The 22,265-nt window shown below is 28.3% G+C and overlaps 2 protein-coding genes across 13 annotated transcripts in view; both read left to right on the top strand.

Moving 5' to 3' along the window:
- LOC132949999 (uncharacterized protein CG43867) overlaps positions 1-1,031 on the top strand; it is a 94,981-nt gene extending 93,950 nt beyond the window's left edge. For all 8 annotated transcript variants that reach the window (XM_061021167.1, XM_061021162.1, XM_061021164.1 and 5 more), the window contains one exon: positions 10-1,031. In XM_061021167.1, coding sequence (XP_060877150.1) covers positions 10-180 — 171 coding nt within the window. In that variant the 3' untranslated portion in view covers positions 181-1,031. The remainder of the gene's footprint in view (positions 1-9) is intronic.
- A 15,825-nt stretch (positions 1,032-16,856) lies between these two features.
- Positions 16,857-21,691, top strand: LOC132950600 (odorant receptor 46a-like). Of its 5 annotated transcripts, none has more exons than XM_061022119.1 (6): positions 16,857-17,704; positions 18,626-18,719; positions 19,119-19,218; positions 19,323-19,448; positions 19,859-20,017; positions 21,403-21,689. In XM_061022119.1, exons 1-6 carry the CDS (start codon positions 16,954-16,956, stop codon positions 21,409-21,411), a joined length of 1,239 nt encoding a protein of 412 aa, XP_060878102.1. In that variant the 5' UTR covers positions 16,857-16,953; the 3' UTR covers positions 21,412-21,689. The 5 variants fall into 5 exon arrangements, with proteins under 5 accessions (XP_060878102.1, XP_060878101.1, XP_060878103.1 ...); XM_061022118.1 differs by having other exon boundaries at positions 20,903-21,688; XM_061022120.1 differs by lacking the exon at positions 19,859-20,017 and having other exon boundaries at positions 20,903-21,691.
- The last annotated feature ends 574 nt before the right edge of the window (positions 21,692-22,265 follow it).

Genomic DNA, 22,265 nt, shown 5'->3' with positions numbered 1-22,265 from the left:
GATTGATAGATCCTTGAAATAACATTGTTGATTGCCGACTACATGAATGCATTAGCTCAGAACAGCGCATCACTTAGCAGTACACTGAGCCGCAACATGCAGCCTGACATATTAAAAGCTACTCCAGACCATCAATTGCATAGAAATGATTCACAAATTAAGAAGCGTATTGACTCATGACAATAAATGTATACATAGTATTCGAATTATTATGTGCCACACTATTAATTGTTGTGCTTGCACTACGGCCATACAATATAACAATATACCTACTATATTATTATAAAATGAAATACATTTCATTATTTACAGTTTTAATTTAACGCTAATATAACATAATTATTTTTTTTTTATTTAAGTATTTTAATTTTGGCTGATAATGCCATAAATTTACAAAGTTTAATTTTTAGCGAATACTCGTTGAATAACGCACGAATGCAAAAAGACTAGTAACTTTAGGTGTTATAATATTATATAAAATTAGCCTAAAAATTATGTTACCAAGTGGTTGTACAAAATCCAATTAATATTGTTAAAAAATAAATGAATAAAATAAATAATTATATTGTCTCGATGAGGTACTTACGTGGCCATTGATAACCGACTGCCATTATTAGCAGGGTTTGCAGCCTCTTTTAGCATGTATATTCATCATTAAACACCATTTTATCCTGTAACGATTAATTAATTTTCATTTAATAATTTGTTACAATTCGAATTTATACAAATTGGAGTCTGATAAGAAATGTGTTCAATTTTTCATTTTGAATGCCCCTTTAAAAATAATTTTACTGTTTTCATTTTTATTCTTGTTAATATTTTTATCAGCCAAACTAATTTTGATTTCTAACTATGGATGTTCACGAGTACATTTCAACCCAAAGAAAATTGTACCTATCTAATTGTTTTTTTTTTTTTTATGAGATTTTTAATGAAAACAAAACTTTTTTTTGTTTTGTTTTTTGTGCTTAACAGACCTAACATCACATTTTTACTCTAATAAAAGAAAAGGTTGTGCTATTGGTTTTGTACTTTTGTGTTTTATTAGTATATTACCCATGAACTGATACAGAGTGTTAGTATACAGTAATAAATTGCACTTTGAAGATCATAACAGTGTACTCATTGACTACAGTCAATACACAATGTATATTGTTATATATTTATATATATACATTCGTCCATTAAACAAAGCCACAGATTAAAACTGACCACAAGAGGCTATCGTCTCAGTAACCAGGTATTTGACTTTTAATGATCATCATTATTATGGAAGCGGGTGATAACGTATATTAAGTCTCGGTCTAAGTCTAAGTGTAAATTGAATTAGTATGGTACACTGAAAGACTCTTTAAGCCCATTGTATTATATACATAATGATATAATATATTCAGGGCTGGATTAATGTGTGATTTTTTGTTTTTTAGCCATACTATAAACTATAAAATGTCAGGGAACAACTGCGCCCTTGCCTCCCTCCCGGCACCCACACACACAAACAGATTACGCTTATGAAAGTATAGACCAGCGATTCTCTAAGGGTGGCCAATACTTACATTATAAAACTGTATCAAAAATCAGTGATTGAGAACTGTTGATGTGGTGTAGTAGGTACCTATAGTTATAGTAGAGAAGTCTAATAGGTACTTATTACCTAATGTCCTAACCCATAAAGATATTATAAAAATATGGTAAAATAAAACCACTAATTTATGATTAGAAATTAAATCTAATATTATATTATAATATTTCAGATACAAACGAGACAATGCCTCATTAGCGATTTTATATAATGTTTAAGGTTGTTTTCATTAGCTTGTAGTTGCACAATAACTTTCGATGATTTCAGGATTCATGCCATGTATGTTTACATGAAATTAAGTATACCTACTCTTTTTATTGTGTTATTTATTAATAAAAAAGCTGGAATATTCAACATTAATTTAAGGTACTTCATAAAATATACTTATGGATATCTAATAATTTAGGAAATACAACAAACGTATAATTGTTTTTATATATATACAGGGTGATTCACCAAGCATGCTCACCCCCTTTTTTCTTCAATAATGCAGTTATTAAAAATCTGATTTTTTGTACTACTTAAGAAGTGTCCTGTGGATATACCAGCTTCTGTTTTTCAAAATGAAATCCTATTCCACTATAATTTATACAGTAGGTAATTTTTCTGAAATTTTGGAAAAATCAAAAACAAAATTGGTACGAGTAGTTTTTGAAATATTTTACTTTGTGTTCTTTGGATGAATGGTCCATTATGGTAATGGGTTGATAAGATAGATGAGGCCATGGTGATTTGCAAATTGTAGTCATTAATATTAATAATTTGTAAAAACTGCACAAGTATAATTATAAATACTAGATCCAATTTTAAGTCTATATCCGGACCCCATGAAGTCCCCCCCCTAAATACGCCACTGACGATGAGCGACAGTAAGTGAAAATTATATTTTGCAAAAGACATAACAGCAAATGTAATACATAGACCCAGCGGGGTCACTCGCTCGGACAATTAAAGTCGAAAACATCCCTTGATTTGTTATGTAAAACCACCTTGGCCAGTGTGCCCTTGGGTAGGTCTCGAGGTAACGACAAACTTCGGAACAAATCTACTTTGCTCTACCTCCCTGGAGTAGAAATAGTCAACCGAATTTGAGCAAGCACTGTAATATCGGAAACTTTGATTTGTCCTAAATTTCCGAAAATTATTACAAACACTTAAATTTAGTATACCTACTAGTATTAGTATTTTGGGGGGGAAAAAATTTTAAAAAAAAATGGTGTCTGGTAAAATAAATTTATACCAATCCTATGGGCTGGATCAATCTCATTCAGGGTCATTTGAAGGGTCAGCCTCTGGAGCTAGAGTCTCCGCAAGCCTATTCTATCGACGACTGTGATAGTATCATACAACTATATTATACTAGAATACAAGATACCTACATGTCTTTATAAAGTAAACAATAATTTGGTGGGAACTTTGTCGGAAGAAGGATTCTCATTTTTCTGGTTGTTTATAAATTTTGAGGTACCTACATAATGTTATTATGAATAACAATATTGCAACCAAAGGAGAAAATAAAAAGATATAGGTACATAGATTTTTGAATGATGATTTTGTTAATTTATTAGGTACCTACATGTGGAAGTAAATTAGAAGCTTATGCTTATGGCGATAGAAAACATTTTCTATACGAAATAAATAATGATTGAAACTGTTAAAATACTCAAGTCTAAAAGTACATTATTAATGAATAAGCTTTCTTATCATTTTTAAAATTAGTTCACTAATAGTAATATAGTATGGATTTGACAAGCATTTGTGTGCACCTGGTTCTACCATAAAATATTTTTTTCAGAGTTCATTATTAATGATCTCTTACTTCATACATTTTCGATAATCTATTATTCATAATTCTTCATTAACAATCGCATGATTACCTGAAATGATCGATTAAATTACGTAAATGCTTTTTAATGACTGCGGCAACTGGCTAGGTGTAATTATTATAATTTATTAATTACATCAAATTCAGACATGTCCGTATACATAGGTAATAGCTGGTAGGTACGCACATTGACCTATTATAATGTTCTAATGTATACTAAATTGTATATAGGATTTATGTACTAAATTAATTGCTTTATTTAAATTTAAATAAAGCTCAATAAAATATATTCTTTTATTGTATGAGAAAAAATGCTATCAATTTTAGGTAATTTATCATTTATTCGGGTTTTGGGTTTCGGGTAATGGATTTATTGAGGGTTCAAACCGGAATAAAAAATTTAAACTAACGTTCGTGTTTTAATAACCGTTATTATTCGGGTTAATATTGGTTAATGCGGGTGTTTATTAGTAGTCTATATAAAAAACACAACTTTTGAAGGCTGAGACCCCTAAGAATAAATTGTTAACCCGAAAGAAAATTATAAAAAAGATGTTTTATGTTATTTACAATAAAATATAAATTCCTAACATGAATGAGTAACATTTGTCTTAGACCAAACTCGGTTTATTAATGTACAGTAGTTATATTTTTCTAAGAATAGCTACCTATTTATTTACTACTTGCCAAGTCGATGGAATCGATGCATATAAGACATAAATTAACTAAAATGTTTAAAATAGGTAAGCCATAAGAAGTATTTATTAGTAAAAATATTTATTTAAATATTCAGTCATACTATTTTTAACCTACTTACCAGTTATCACCATTTGTATAGACAAGATTCGTAAATCTAAAGTTTTAAGATTATTTTCTTATCGTTTTTATGGGGAATTGTATAACTTTTTGTCTGTGTCGGGGGGCATTCCTCTAATAATTTTTTGACTTTCAGATCTGCGTTTTCTACATAATAGAATCAGTACGTCCAGTCAATATATTAAGATATCTGTCGGAGACGCGTGACACTTGTATGATTATTGTATTATACCCATTTCCTAGTGACATGACATGTTTTGGGAATGTATTATGCAATATAATGCGATACAAAACATTATTATTTTATATTGGTTTCTAAATTCTAAATGGAACCCCCGCCGTGTACTAATCTAAATGTCTCACGTGCATGTTAATTGCACGTGTCATCGGCAGTTCTCCACTTTTTTAGATATTTTTTATATGTACCTATATTTAATATATTATATACAATAATATACAGGGTTATTCAAAACGATTCGTCTGAAGGTCTGCACTTGGCTCCCTAGGTCACCTTATCTTACGCCATGTGGCTACTTCTTTTGGAGACATGGCAAAGACCGACCACCCAACTGTGTACCTACTAGTGCTACTAGGTACCGGCGCGGCCAATATCTGCACGCCATTGCCGTATCAACCACATTGCAGATGAGCTAAAGAATTAGCAGAATCTGCAATGACAACGGATGTGCATGGAGTGAATTTGAGTTCCGACAATATTATATATATTATTGTTTATATGACCAAGAACACATAGAAAAAGTATGGGTACATTGGTACAACCTGTACAGTGTACCTGTACCATTAATTAAATTTCAAATATTATTGTTTTATTTAATGTATCCTAGCTATAATATTATTTAATACTACTATCTAAATCTATTAATACTAATAGTATAATGTGTGGCAAGGGCGGTAAGTGAGCCATTTCAGTCACAGACGATCGTTCCCATTTCGCCCAAGACTGAAATTGCCTTCCCGCACGAGCCACACACACTATTTTTTGTCACGCCTCTGCGTTCATCGATCACGGCAAAGGTAATGCAGGAGGGATCTATGCAACAACTAGTCCATAATTCTACGGCCACAATATTTCATGATAGAAACGATTTGGTTATATTTATTTTAAGCGTCACGCATGACGCATGGAGGTTATAACATGATTATAAGATGTAACCAAAAGTTTATGTTTTTTAAAGACCGACGACCGTGGTATAGATTTCAGTGTCTGTTTGCGCAAGGTATACGCGCGTAAAATGTGAGCGCAACACTTTTGGGGATTTCCACTTTACCACCCGGCACTTCTTGCCATTTCCAATTAACCGTCCGGCACTATTAGGGCCCCTGCAAACCCTATTAATTGTTCATGAAAACGACCTTAGCGACTGACAAAAATTAAAGTACTTCTAGTGGTTCGATTTAAAAAAATGTAAAGATGTTTTAATTTGTCAACAAATATACTTTGCATCGGTCGGAGCATATTTTTTTATATTTTAGATATTTTTTAATATATTCATTATTAAAAATGTATACATTTATAAAATGTAAAATATTTATTCTCGTCAAGAATTTGCTAAAATTGAAAAAGTGCTCCGACCGATGCAAAGTAAACTTGTTTACCAACACAAACATCTTTACATTTTTTAAATCTAACCACTAGAAGTACCTTAATTTTTGTCAGTGCGACGGCTATATTTTCCCGTCCATAAATTGGTTTTCTAATGACATTAAATGACTTGTGCATGTGCGAGTATGCGACCATAAACCAGATGAGAAATAACAATTAAGTGTAAATTGATGCAGTTCGCGGGCGATGGTAGGGGAGTATACACACACTAATGATCATTTACTACACACACAAAGACGATCAGTTATCGCAGTAACGAAATAATTGCCTAAACACAACTCCTTAAAAATTACACATTTGCAGGGGCCTTAAGGATTCCCACTTTACCACCAGCTGGACGGAAAAAGGACGCTTTCCAACGCTTCAACCGCTAATCGCTATCGAAAACCAAACTTGGTAGCAACTGATGAATCATTTTGAATAACTCTGTAGGTATATATATATGTATACTTATATATTTATATTGTGCACTTGTGTTTATAGGTACCTACTATTATATACTATAATAGGCTAGGAAAGGTATACTATTATCGCAAACAAACAGTTCACCCTGCTGATCGGAAAAAAAAAAATGTATACTATTATAGGTGCCTATGCTACATATTACCAGTGTTGTGCATTATCTAGATAATTTTATCTAGATAAGTTATCTAGATAAAAATATTTATCTTTTTATCTTATCTAGATAAAATAAATATACACTATCTTTTTATCTTATCTAGATAAATAAAATAGTTATCTGAGAAAAATTATCTAGATAATTTTTTTTGTGAGAAATAAATTTTCTAAGTTTGTTTTGCTATTTTTATTCGATTTTATTTTCAAGTTATAATAATTGTAAATATTTACACGTCGACTATTTTGAAAAATTTAACTATTTTGTTAATTATTAACATGATAATTTTTATTCAGTTATTGTTTAGTTATCATTTTGAATTTTAATATAAGGTATTATTAACTGATTAATGATTATAAATAAAATACTTTTAAAAAGAAAAAGTTTTACTATATAGTGATTATGTTTTGTTTTTATAAATTATAGTTAGGTATTAAGTAATAAACAAAAAAAAGCAGATTTTACTTATTTTGTGTCTCCAATAGTAAAATAAATCATAATCTTATACTTTATTATTATTATTTTTTTAATTCAAAGGCTTTGATTACAGTGATTATTAGCCTAAGTTTGCATCCTAAATGTACTTAGAAAATATTAGAGAAAAGTGCAAATAATAGAAAAAAGAGAACAAACTTTATATTATTTCATTTATAACGAAATTGCCATTTTACAAATGCAAGCTTTAAATTATGTAAGTTTTTTTCAATTATCTGTTTTTTATCTAGATAAATGTGGTTATCTTTTATCTTTTATCTAGATAAATATTTTAAGTATTATATATTATCTTATCTAGATAAATATTCAATGAATTATCTGTTATCTTATCTAGATAATTTTTTAGTTATCTTTGCACAACACTGCATATTACTTACATATAAACTTCCCCTCGAACACGCAAGCCGCGACGGCATGCAATGTGATATAATATAATATTCCACGCGTGGCGACCTTTCTATATTATTAATTACAATACAATTTACTACTTTCTACAAAATATGGCGTATTCGCGTATGGAAATATAACATAATTCTACCTACCCGTGTGAATATAATAATAACGCGTTATATATATTTTATTTACAGCGCATATCCGTGGTATGAAAATTGCAGTGCGAATAGCCATCACAGTATTGCGCCATATTAACATTGAATGTAATAGTACGCTACTGTGCATAATATATCTTACTAGGGCATTACAATTCAGCTTGCAGGATTTCGTTAAAAGAGTCGGGAGTTTACCAATTGCGCTTAAAATTACCTTTTCATATACCAATTGCACTCTAAACATTTTAGGGTTGATATACCAATTGCGCTCTAAAATGTTTAGGGTCGATAGACCAATTGCGCTTATACATTTTACACTACCTAAGGAAAACTTATTAGTCAGTTATAATTATATAATAAATGCTCGTCCGGAGTTATACGATTTTTACGGGGGGTTGAGATCAAGTATTTGGTGACTGGAATATAATTTATGCCGACTGTAAAAATGTCGACCCGTAATTTCTTAAAACAAACTATGTGAAGTTCCTTATTTTGGGTTTTTCTGTATAATAGGTTATAATATTTCTGTTAATTGTATTACCTTAGCACTACTTACCGCACATGAATTAAGGGCAGCACTTAACTCATGACCTATAAGTCACGTGTTGACCCTAAGGCCTAAACTAAAATAAAATAATAGGTGGTTAAATCATAAAGTAATAAGATGGCTATATTAATAGCAGGGCAACTACAGTAAAATTATACAATTGGTCAATAATAACATGCTGATTTAAAAAAATATTTTCTGGTAAGTACGCCAAGTATCAAATGCCTACATAATATAATATTAATAAATAAATAATTTTATTTCAAATTAAACAATAAAATAATATAGGATAAGGAAAACTTATTAGTTAGTTGTAATTATAAATAAAATAAAAATAAACGAATAGGTACACTGATCACAAGTTTGATCGTCAATTATTCAAAATTAAATTGTAATTATAAAAATAGTAAAAATATATATGAACAAATAAATGATTTTTTGGGAGTATTATAATTCACATTTAAACATTTTTACAATAATAATAACACGACGTTTGATAAAATTCCCGATAGTGTTATAAAATATAATATTATAACCAGTAATCAATTATTGATCAATAAAAACGTTTTTAATTTTTAAGAATTTTGGTGTTTTTATGTTGATGTTGATGGACTTAGATCGAACAACAATATTTTTATATCTGAAGGTAGCCGCTAGGTTAATTTGAATACAAGCGCAATTGGTATATTGACCGTAAAATATAAAGAGCGCAATTGGTGTACTAACCGTAAAATATAAGAGGCGCAATTGGTAGACTGACCCTAAAATACAAATTTTGTTTTAGGCGCAATTGGTCCATGCCCAAAGAGTCGACCTGTTAAAAATCAGGACAATTTGATATAATAAAATATACCTACATAATATTGGAAGTGCAGCAAAATCCTACCAGGCGGATTCCCACCTTTGATTGACGGTCTCGTGTTACCTATTATTTTTTTTTCCGATAAGCCATACAATTAATAAGCCACGTTAACATACAATGTAGAAGTTGCAACTTAATATATCACCAAGCATGCTAACCCCCTTTTTTCTTTAATAATGCAGTTTTTCAAAATTTGATTTTTGATATTTTTAAATTCTTGACATTTTTTCCGAATACAATTCCGTTTTTCAAATGAGAACCCCATTTTTTAATGTAAATTATTTAGCGGATATTTTTTTTGAAAATTTCGATGTACCAAAGTCCATATTCAAAAACTCGAACGAGTAGTTTCTTAGTTATTTAAATGTTTATTCAAAGGGTAATAAATAATAATAGTCCTTAAAATTTGTTTTACAAAAGTATAAAACGGATATAATAATGGTAAAATAAGTAAAATTCCAAACAAATTCACTTGGTAAGCTAATAGTAACAACATACAAATATATCTTCGTCAAAACTAAGTTAAGATGACACTACACGGTCAATTGATGTCTCCGTCTTACAAGTGGGTAACATATAGCAAATTGTACGTTCAGCAGATCACGTTTAGCTCCGTTAGTTTAAAAATTAGAGCGAATTAAACTCTCATAAAATTTAAAGGTAAGACTATTATCTTGGGAAACTTTAAAGATTTGTATTAAATTTTAATTTTAAAGCAAGTATTTTAAAATTGTAAATTGTTTGTACATATTATATGTTGTACCTATACACATTTATGTGAATTAAATAACACTAATAAATTGACTTCCTATATACAACGAGTAGGTACCTACTACCCTTATAAATTATGATAAAGAAAACAACTAGGTTAAATTTAATTATATAAAGAATATGGTTAGTCGGAAAAGAGGTTCAAGTGTGGCGATCGTGTGACACGAACACTTTATCGAATGCCGGTTTTTCAATAAAGTTCTTATAATATTATTTGTGTGTGTCTTAATTTATCGGCATAATATTATACGACATTACCTACTAGAATATGGTTCGTTGTAAACTTATAAATATTTTATTCAATGTGCATCACGCTATCACGCATAGGCAGTATGCACACCTAACATTTTTTTCGTCGAGGAAGTAACGAAAGAAAATAATATAATGTTCTGCCATTGTCCATATTTGACACGCAAATCTAGTAAAAATGAATAAACTCAAGTCCACGGTGACCGTGTTTTCTGCACTGGTAGCGTTTCTACAGGGGGATACGCCCCCCCCCTACCAGACCAAATTTTGTTCACGATACAACATGGGTTTAACAATGTGAATATAATATGTGTACACTGAATTTAATATATTTTGTTATTTACCTGTATACATATTTTACATACACGATATTATACATTTAATATTTAATATTTATACATAAATATAGTTCGTGGGTACTTGGAACTTTTAAAGTATGTCAAATGAGATGATTTTGGCAAAAATGAATGTAACATTTACTGTTTTACTAATAGCAGAACAGCAAAGTCACTTGCCCACCTTTAATACATTTTAATATTTTTCCGAATTTTTAAAAAAATCTTATAATATTATGATACTTTGTAGTTTTTGTTTGGTGGGTAAATTCTATGGTAGGTACCTACATCAGTATTAACATATAAGTTAATAACAAACATATTTGATATAATATTATTGTAATATATGCATGTTTTTGGAAAAAAAATTGTTCAACCTTATGTTGAGAAAAATTAATTCCTTATAATACAGCTTTGAATATTTATGTATTAATAAAAATATTTTCTTCAATATACGAAAGTATACCTTAAAATATACCTTCGTCCATCTTATTAGTGCACATTCGTGATTTTGTTGGCGTTGTCTTTTTGTCTCATTGACACATACATCATCGGCTAAAATAAATGAAGTATTCAACTCTATTTTATTAATGTATAACAATAATTATTAAATGGTTAAAAATAAATTGGTCTACAACCCGTATGGATTATGGAAGTACAAAATATCCAAAACAACAATTATAAATATAATATAATATGAGTAGGTGGCTATAGAATTAAGAATTATTACTAGGTATATACATATTATTGGTAAATGCTAGTATTCTATACGGCACGCACAGACTTTGTTCGCAGGGTATGCGGCTGATAAAATATGCTCCCTCCTATGATATAAATGCTCTTTAAATTAATGTAAATGATAGGCCGCTATGATAGGACGCATAGGTCAGTAGGATAACTGATAACTGATAATAGTAACTTGATTATTTGCATGGTAAAGATATTTTTTTATAAATTGATCATTGTTAACCACGGTTATTTGCTCAGGTCTGTTATATGCCGCTATGGTGCATGCGTGTATATCATTAGTCTATGAGCCATCAATGCATCATAGACCAATAAAGGTATGGGTATCCCAATGTATTATAGCTATCTCATTTTAACAACAAAGGTCCCGCGGCTGTATTGAAGGAGTAAGTTGGACGAGCAGTCCATATATCTCTATAGATCTATGTGCGGTATACGTATAGTGAACTATATAGCACATACCCTGCATACCCCGTGCGCACGCCTATATGTTCTACAGGGATATATTAATTATTTAATAAGATATTAAAATAAATGATTTTGTGTTATCCATCAGTTTTTTTGTTTTTCTTTAAGATATTTTAAAGGACCTCACGTTCTTCACAATTTACCAATTTTTATAATGCATACGGAAACATCATATCGTAATACACTAATCTCTAATATAGTAATGTCGTATAAAATTTCAATTTGTGATGTATCAATTATATAAAATAATGTTTGTACAATAAATCATATTTAAAAATGTCTTATAATTTATAATAGTAATATGTTTTCTTATTTTATACATTTGTAATAGCTATAATGTACAATGCTAAATGTCCATATCTATAAAATAGTATGAAAAAGGATTACGGCTGTATATAAGGCTTCATATATATATATATATATATATATTGCGGACGCGACTAGCGATTACAACGATATCCGAACTAACTCGTGACGAGTCCAAAGCGCCTTGCAGCGAAACACGATTATTACTATAAAAAGGTTAGGTTAGGTTAGGTTAGGTTAGGTATAAAACACGAACAGCGATAATTCCATAATAATTATAATCAATGGTTATACGTAGAAATTTATAATAATTATAATTATAGCCATTATAAATAATAATTATTATAAAATGTGAAGAAAAAAAACTTTATATTCTGTGTTCTTTGAGCAACCACTTGCATTATTAATGCCACCTCCCCAATTATTTCTCAAACTTAACCACACGTTTCGCCACTGCACTCGTAAGCTCTACAGTCATGAACAACTCAAATGAAAAGCTAACAGTATTACATTCACCAAACTCTAACCTAACCTAACCTAACCGCATTTGAATCGGTCGGACATAAATCGCTTGGCGACGATATTCCCTTAGTTGGTGAGTACGACTTTTTAGGTATGCGTACATTGTACCTATAGTTTATTAGTCATTCGTATACATTTAATATAAGTATAGTCTAGTGTAGTCTTTATGTCCAGTAAAATTAACCATGTAACTTTTATTATTTCGTTAAGTATAAATTTAATAAATTTATAAAAATCTGTATAGGTGCAGAGTGATTTACCAAGTAGGCTCAACTTAATTTTTTCACAGTTAAATAACAAAAGAATAGTCGATATTCAAATAATATCGTGACAGTACAATTTTCAAACCTAACACAACAAACATAATATAATGTAAGTCGACGAGCTCTAAACCCGTAGACAACTCAAACGGACAGTGAAGTAGAGAATATTACATTCACCGAACTCGCAAACCAAAAGTTATGTATCATTAATAGTTTTGTTTTTTTTTATTACACAATATAGTTAAATAGTAATTTATATGATGGATATTTGGGACGATCAGAACCTCGTGTTCAACATAACATTGGTAAAATATACAGGATTATACCAAATGTTGGATAATTAGTTGGTTTATTAATTAGTATTATACAATTCAAATACAATTATGTGACAATATGTGTAAGTATACTAATATTTATGTCCGTTGGAATAAACTTATTAAGTAAAAATAATATTAATATATAAAAATTGTTTTACAGAGTGATTCAGCAACAATATGACCATATATATACTTCCATAATATAATTTTGTAATTAAAATGTTGTTTTATTAATAACGTTCATCATACTTTGGTTTTGTTTCATAATGGTAATTGGTAAAAATATATATGATATTCAATTCTAAGAAGTTCTCGAGTGCTTAGCATTTGTGAACTAATTTATGAATTAATAACGACATAACGTATGTGTGGTAAAATGATTTCAGAGTTTCGCCAACGAAGAAAGGTTTAAAAGTTCAAGAATATCTACTATAAAAATCTTTTGTGGAATTCCTCCAAACGTATATAAACTATTCGTAACATGTTATTTATTTGAAATCTTACACAATCAAGTAATTTGAAATCTATTATTTTCATAGCATAAATTAATATATTATATAATATTATGTTGATTATGAATGTATGTCCTATACTTTAAATACAAAAATTATTTTCAAACTAATAGAGTTGAGATTCGCATTGCATTGTTCATTATTTTATGACTTATCGAAAGTACAAAAAATATAATTTTGAATAAATAATAATAATAAATGAGCTTGTACCCCCATATGATATTTAATCAATTTAAATATGAGATTATTTAATTTTTACTTATTTTTCATACATGGTACATACTATGTAAAGTAACAATTTTTGTTAATTCCTTATACGTATGAAAAAAATAAGGAATATATTATGCTGTTGAAAAAAGTGGTTGATTCAACAAATTAGGCATATACTTACAGTTATTTAATGAATACTTTTTAAAACATTTACTTTATTTTATGAAAGAAAGATTCAATAGTGTTCGCATTACCCAAAACATATGCACACCTTTTTTGTGGTCTTGACATTAAAATGTATTCAAATGTAATATAAACATTTGGTAATACTATCAAGTTATTATAGCCCATTAAATATTACAAGAAAAAAAAATTTCAAAGGTTTTTAAAAAATATTAAATATTTTTTTTTATTATTACAAACAATGCGTGATTCTTACTCAGTTTTATCGGTTTTAATCAACTACATAAAAAAATGGATGTATAATTGTTAACAATTTAGTTAGTTCCAATGTTAGTTCCAATTTATGTATCCATCTAAATAAATTACTATATGGGTAGCCGGGTAGTTCTACTACACTTCGTCTAAATAACTCATAAAGTCATAACGAATACAATATTTAAGTATGTTTATACAGAATATAACATAAAGGCCTAACAGATGAATATATAACTTTTGTTATAATCAATATTTAAAATCTTTTTTTTATATACCATTTATAGACACTTGCAGAATTGCAGTACACGTATAATATAAAAAAATAATTTTTATTTGTTAATACTAAAAATATAAAATTTACATTTAATTTACATTATTTTTGGAAAAATTCAAAATGGCCGATTTGTAAATCTGATTATAAAAACAATTTTGATGGTAAAAACATTTATTTATGTCAATTAGTTTATTTTTTAGAATTTTTTAAAATATCAATATTTTTTTGGAATTTTTTTTCATAAGTATATTTATCAAATTATTTATTTACCATATCATTTTCAAAATTTTTGTCATACGTTAAAGCATCAGATTTTTTTTGTCAGGTCTTCCTGTTACACTGTATTTATTTTCCCTATATTTGATTATTAAAATAAATAAATTATAACTTTTAAGTTTATTTTATTGTTTTAATGTTTAGTAATAAGTAATTACTTTAAATCTTATGAAAAACATTTTCAAATACGTTAGAATTACCTAGCACATAATATTAAACATTAGTTGATTGTGTAAAGTTAACTTGTTTACAAAATTATGATGTTGACTATGTTGTTGTACTTATGTAGAAATTCAGTTTTGTAGGCCAAATAAATAATCACACATTTTTGTTAATAGTATCAAACTTATTAATATGTGTATTCATTTTAAATGACATACTATAATGTTACATTCATCACAGGATATGGTGCCCAAATTATAATACCAACAAATATAATTATATATTTATTAATATGGTTCAACATTCAAGATTTAACAATATAAAATAAATGTAATACCTGTCAACTTTTATAAATAATAAATACTCAATTCAGATATCACACAGTTTATTGTCTATACAATCGCAGCTCGGGTCCTCGCACACACCGTGCGGACCTCCGCTCGCTAGCTCTAACTACATAGTACATACTACTACTCGAGACAGGATGGGTGAGTCGCACGCACTTTCACCGGTGCCCCCCACCAATACCTAGATGTTATCATACCTAACTTATGTTCTTAAAACATAATGTTTTCATATTACGATGTTATATTCAAAATAAGAAACTTAAACGGCGACGACTAGTTTTCGTCGGAGGCAGTCAGGTAACACCTGTTTGTTACACCCATGGAGTTATCAATCTATAGATCTATATATATATATATAGTGTAAACATACAGTGTAGAAAATTGCCACGCCCCTGCGCATATGTCAGCCTATAACTTACCACTTACAAATTAGAATTACGTTAATTTACTATTTTATTATTTAATGCTGTACCTAGAAGCTATATTGATAATGTATTTTCAGTTTTAATTAATATCCATTTAATTTAGACAATCAGTTATTGACATCAGTTACCCATGACTACTTAATGACCAAAGTTTTTGGATTTTCTAATGCATATAGTACTTTTTTTGAAATTACCATCAAATTACGCATAAAAAAACACACATTTTGAAAAAAATCTCCTGGGAGCTAAACTTAATTCGTTCCGAATCGGACAAATAATTCAATCCGTAACAAAGATTTCCATTTCACTTTTATGTATAAAGAGATAGATACATTTATTTAAAAAATGATTTAATTTATGATATGCCACTTTAAAATGTTTAACTTATATAAATATTTATTAATGAACATATTTTTCATTTATATTCATAATTTTTGGAAAAAATTAATTCAACATAGGCACAACCAACATGAAAATAAATTACTAGGCTAATACTCCACTCAAATTTGTTGTTGTATAAAATATTATAGGTCAATGATTATTAAAATAAAATTAATAAATTGTACATGGCATGAAATTTTGACTGTATGACTGTAAGATCGCAAGCATTCCAACCAAGCCATCTTAAAAGATAACATGCAACGCTTCAAGGTTCAAACCATATTTAATTTTTTGGCATGCATTTTGTATGTTCTCATATTATTTATGTATAATCGACTCTAGTTTGTTTTGTTGCAATTTTGAAAAAATGCGTCTACAAAAAAACACCGTTTTCTAGTCGTTATAATAATACACTGCCCATGCAAAAGGTAAAATATATTATTATTAAAATAGCAACTGCATAATTTAATGGTATTGAATATGACATAACATAGGAAATACTGATAATCCACAGTTAAATAACAAAAGAATAGTTGATATTCAAATAATATCGTGACAGTACAATTTTCAAACCTTACACAACAAACATATAATATAAGTCGACGAGCTCTATACCCGTAGTCTACGGTATATATATAAATATCACTCATCGAACAATAATGAAAACATTATTATTGAAACAAAGATAATTTAAAGTCTATCAGTGCATAAAATTAACTGTACAGCACAAAATAGTATCTCTTTAAATTATATAAGTTTAGAAGAGTATATTGTTCTGTAACGGATTATGAAATTTAAAAATCGTACGTTGGTGTGTAAAAATCGAATGCCGACCGCACAAGTTCCCACGCCAACAATAACGGCGTATATGGTCACCACGGCCGTAGACAACTCAAACTGACAGTGGAGTGGACAGTATTACATTCACCGAACTCGCGAGTGGAGAGAACTCATTACTGTGATACGACCAAAATTTATGTATCATTAATAGTTTTATTTTTTTTTATTACACATTATAGTTAAATAGTAATTTATATGATGGATATTCGGGACGATCAGAACCTCGTGTTCAACATAACATTGGCAAAATTTACAGGATTATACCAAATGTTGAATCCTCAAACCATACGATGTCGTGGATTAAACGTTCACCACTTTATTATGGCATTCATTGTGCTCTATGTGTGTGTAATTGGAATGATATTGACCGTTAGTGGTGTGTACTATTGGACGGACAACATGCCTCTGAGCATAGATTATATTTGGAAAGGTATCACTTGTATGAGCATGTTCTATCCAATGTGTGTCATCGTCCACTACTCGAATGCCATATGGGACTGTTTGTCGATCACGTGCTACGGTTTTACATCGCATAGCCTCCGAGACAGACATAATTGTATACAGAATCATTGGAGAGAACGATCTGTGTTGTTTACGACTACATTGACAGTACTGTATTTCACATCAGTGACAATGTTTTTAGTTAGTTCCCTGTCATTGTCGAACGTAATTTTACTGGTCAAAAATCACGACGGTTCAGTCGGCAATTACCGCCATAACATATTCAATTTGTATTTATTTGTATCTGACGATACGTACAATGCACACTACACTATGTTCTACGTGGTCGAGGCTTTGGGCGTACTCTCATTTTTAATAACATTGTACGTATTTGATTTTCTTCTGGTGACACTTTGTTTAGCCATACGCTGTCAGATGCAAATGGTTTGCACCGCGTTCGAATCAGTTGGGCATAAATTGCTTAGCAACGATCTCTCTTTAGTCGGTGAGTACGGCTATTTAGATATGCATAAATGGTTTACTTTGTTGATTTATTTATTTTTAAAATTTTTAATCACAACTACTGGGGAATTGGCTTACATTATTTTTAATAGATTGTATAATTTTTTTAATTTTTATTTTACAAAAAATTCGAATACATTTAAGTGTTGGTATACTAATCTATATGTCCATTTAAAATTGAAATAAACCTATTTCGTTGAGTAAAACTAAAATAAATATATAAAAATCTGTTTACAGAGTGATTCTCCAAGAATATTCACCCCCATATTATTTTCATTCGTAATGAATGTGTTCTTTTATGCTTTATGCAAACCGTATTTTAAATTTTTTGATATTTTTTACATTACTTGACAATACGTCAATGTTTTCTGAGAAATTATCAGATAAAATTGATTAGTAAAATGGTTGATGTCATATAAAAACAGAAGTGTACATAATACTACCTATAATACTACATATGTACAGAACATTTGTTAAGTAATTCAAAAAATCTTAAGAATACTGTCTTAAATTATATCTATTTTTAAAAATTTGAAAAACTAGACTACAAATAACTGTATTATGCTTATAGTGAGTTCCCTTTTTTTATAATAAGTGTCGAGTCATAAACCTTTGTGATTCAGTAGGTCACTATTATATTTGAAATCAGCGATAAATCTTTGTCAAAAAAAACCGATTCTGAGCGGAGACATTCGGAATATTAATACTTTAACAAAATTGTTATCAAAAATTAACCTTCAGTTACACATCAAATAAACATATTTCTGTATTTAAAACCCAATAATATATTTTAAAAACAATTGTTGAACTGTTATTAATGGATTACTTCACTCTTACAGTCATACTGATTGACATTTGCTAAATCATTTTTATAAGGACGCAATATTGCTCTATTTACTTGTAGATTGCAGAGATGAAAAAGAAAAGTCACCTAACAAGCACGACTTAATACATGATGAATTAAAAACAATTATAATGGATCATCAAGCAGTTATGAAGTAAGCATTTGAATATATTTAACTTTTAAAAAATGTATTTATTATAGTAGAACGAGGGATGCACACATTTTGTCTAATCCACACTAATAGTAAACTTATTTGAACAATGATATTATATTCATGTGGTGCATTGCATCAAACATTACTCACGGCCCAACCGTATTTCGAATTTACCACTAATGAAAAAAATTCTGTAAATCACACATATTTATTCTAATAACAAAATAATTTATTGCAAAAAAAAATCAAATCCGGAGATGAATGCATATTTTGACATATAAGAGTTTTCCCCTCAAAATCAAACATATAATTTTTATGGGGAGGAGCACTCCAGTTTCTAAATGCTAATCCTTGGACCACAAATTACTGAATACTGATATTGTCATTTTTCTTTTTCAGGAAATATGATGCATTTTTCACAATATTTAAACGAGCTTTGTTGCTACAAATTGTTGTTTTCTCAATAGGATTCATCATAGTATGGTTTTGTTTCATAATGGTAAAAATATATATGATATTCAATTCAAAGAAGTTATTCTGTGCTTTGCATATATGTGAACTAATACATGAATTTTTAACTTATCTGAGGTAAAATAATTTCAGAGTTTCTCCAACGATGAAAGATTTATAATCTCGAGAATATTTACAGTCAAAATATTTAGTGTAATTCCTTCAAATTTATTTAAAATATTTGCACTGTGCTATTTATTTGGAAACCTACACGATCAAGTAATTTGGAATATATTACTTTTATAGTACTTAATTATATTTATTGACTAGGCGTGTACATTTTTAGTCCTGTGCTTTGTTATAGTATTAAATACAATAATAACTTTCAAACTAATAGAGTTGAGATTTGAATTGAATTGTTAAATTTTTTTATGACGATTTAAAAAACACCAAAAATATAATTTTCTATTAATAATATTGAAATTGTAACCATGTGATATTCAATCAATAGAAATATGATATACTTAATATAATTTTAATTCATAAAGTACATTAGTTGAGCTTGAGCATAAGTCATAACTATTAATTGGTAGTACCATAGGAAAAATAACATTCAACAAATTATATAATTACAGATTTAAATGTATTAGATTAATAATCTTTAAAATTTATATTTTTTTTAATCAAAGAAAGATTCAATAATATTCGCATTGTACAGCAGTAATTGGACCGAAATGGATATGAAGTGTAAAAAGTTGATATTGTTAACAATGAAAATGAATAATGCCAACCAAAAAAAGCTAAAATTTACTCGAACAAGAATCGTAAACTTGGAAATGTTTTTTAAGGTGAATACTAAAAAAATTGCTATTTTACCAATACTATAATATTGTAGTATGTATACAAATATAATATTCTGCAACATTATTCATAACTTATTTATGAATAAAATTAATATTACTTGTGTTTTAAATCGAAAAAAATCAGGGGGATCTCACTTTGCTAATAGGGTTTGAAGGATTTGATAACTTCAATGTAAATCATAATCGTATTTGTTGTTTCAAATATTATATAGTGCCGATACATTGTGCCAGATTCTATTGCTCAATACATTTTATATTAATATATATTTTTGCTATTTATTATGATAATTTTTGCATACAGTATCAAGCTTTTTTTTACCTATCATATCATAAAAAAAAAAACACTTAAATAGTAAAATTATATATGATTTATTACTTATGTTTTGTACCTATAAATACTTTATAGTGTTTACAATATTTAATACCTTAATATAACATAATATGGTACCTATAAATATTTGAATTGTGTAGCATAAAGTTATATTGTAATTTATTGGTGGAATGTTTGAAGTTTCTACGATTACTATTTTTAAATATAACAAATTTCTAATATTCTTTTCGAAAATTTGTTATTTTTTTAACTTAAAATGCTGAAACAAAACATTTCGAAAATAAATTTTTGATTTTTTTGAATTGCTATAAGAAAATTTGACAAGAAACCTTGGATTAAATTATGAAGTTGTAAAACAAAAAAAAGTATAGGTAGGTACTTACACGTTTTTGTAGTCTTGATTATAATATATTAAATATTAAAATAATGATATTTGGTAATATTATCAAGTTTTATGGTCAAAAATTTACAAGAAAAATAAATACAACGCTTTCGCAAAACTAATTAATTATTTTTATTTTTAATTTTTTTTATTACAGACAATGCGTGATTCATACTCAATTTTATCGGTTTTAATCAATTATATAAAACACATGGATGAATAATTATTGTTAATCAATTTAGTTAATTAATTATACTATGAATATAAATAAATATTACTTTCAACATAGTTCTACTTCAACACATCAACTAAATAATTAATTTAGGCATAACCAATAACATATTCAATTTTGTTATATAACAATGTACCTAGATTTTATAATTAATCATTAAAATAAATTAGTTATAAGTTTATTGTATTATTTTAATATTTTGTAGATTTGTAATGAGTAATGACTTTCAATCGTGTGAACAAATATTGTCATAAACGTTAGAATTACCTAGTACATAATATTATTAAACTTTTCTTGATTGAATAAAGTTAACTAGGTTACAACATTATCACGTTGACAATGTGGTTGTATCCTATATATTTTATATATAAATTCAGTTTTTTATGCCAAATAAATTAATATTTTCCATAATTGAATGTTTCAAGTACATGTAGACACAAGCATCAAACACCACACCACATACCGATACCATATCAATTAAGTGAAGCCTTATAAAATAAAAACATCGCGGTCGACTTCTCAAAGGAAATCATATTATACTATCTAATTTAAGTTTAAATTAAATTGTAAACCATATGTAAAACAAATGTATATAAATAACTAATAGTACCTAGCTAATGTTTTTATATCTAATAAAAAAAAAAAATCAGTTAATAGTAACGCACTTGTTGAGTATAATAATATAAAAAAATATTTTATTATTATATTTATCACAGGATTAGGTGCCCAAAATATAATGTATACCAATGTATACTAGATTTTGTTATACATTTATAAATATGGTTCAATATATTCAAGTTTCCACCGTATAAAATTAATGTAATTGCCAATAGGTACCTAACTTATTTTCTTATAAAAATATTATGTTTTCGTATTATTATAATATATGATATGTACATGTAAAAAGTTATAAATTATAATAACTCTATATGAGATACCTATTAGAATAGGCGTTGATCTATGATCTGTGTTAGCCAAAAGGAGTGAGGACTTAGGAGGTATTATGAGATATTAGGTAGGTATGTGTTGAATTAGGAAAAATATGATATATGCACGTACCTATATTTATTTATTGATAGTGTTGTAAAAATTGTATATTTATATTTACACTTAAAGTGGTAACTTGCCACTGTCACCTATTAGAATTACGTTTACCTACTATTTGAATATGAAATGCTATATATTAATAAGTAATAACGTATATTTATTATTTACACAATATTTAGATACTGGTCATATGCAAAGGCGTGTCCAGGATAAAAATTAGGACAGGCCCGGTTATTAGAAC

The sequence above is a fragment of the Metopolophium dirhodum genome, chromosome 8, assembly GCF_019925205.1.
Source record: "Metopolophium dirhodum isolate CAU chromosome 8, ASM1992520v1, whole genome shotgun sequence".
Taxonomy (NCBI): Eukaryota; Metazoa; Arthropoda; class Insecta; order Hemiptera; family Aphididae; genus Metopolophium; species Metopolophium dirhodum.
This window is presented reverse-complemented; position numbering and strand designations above follow the sequence as displayed.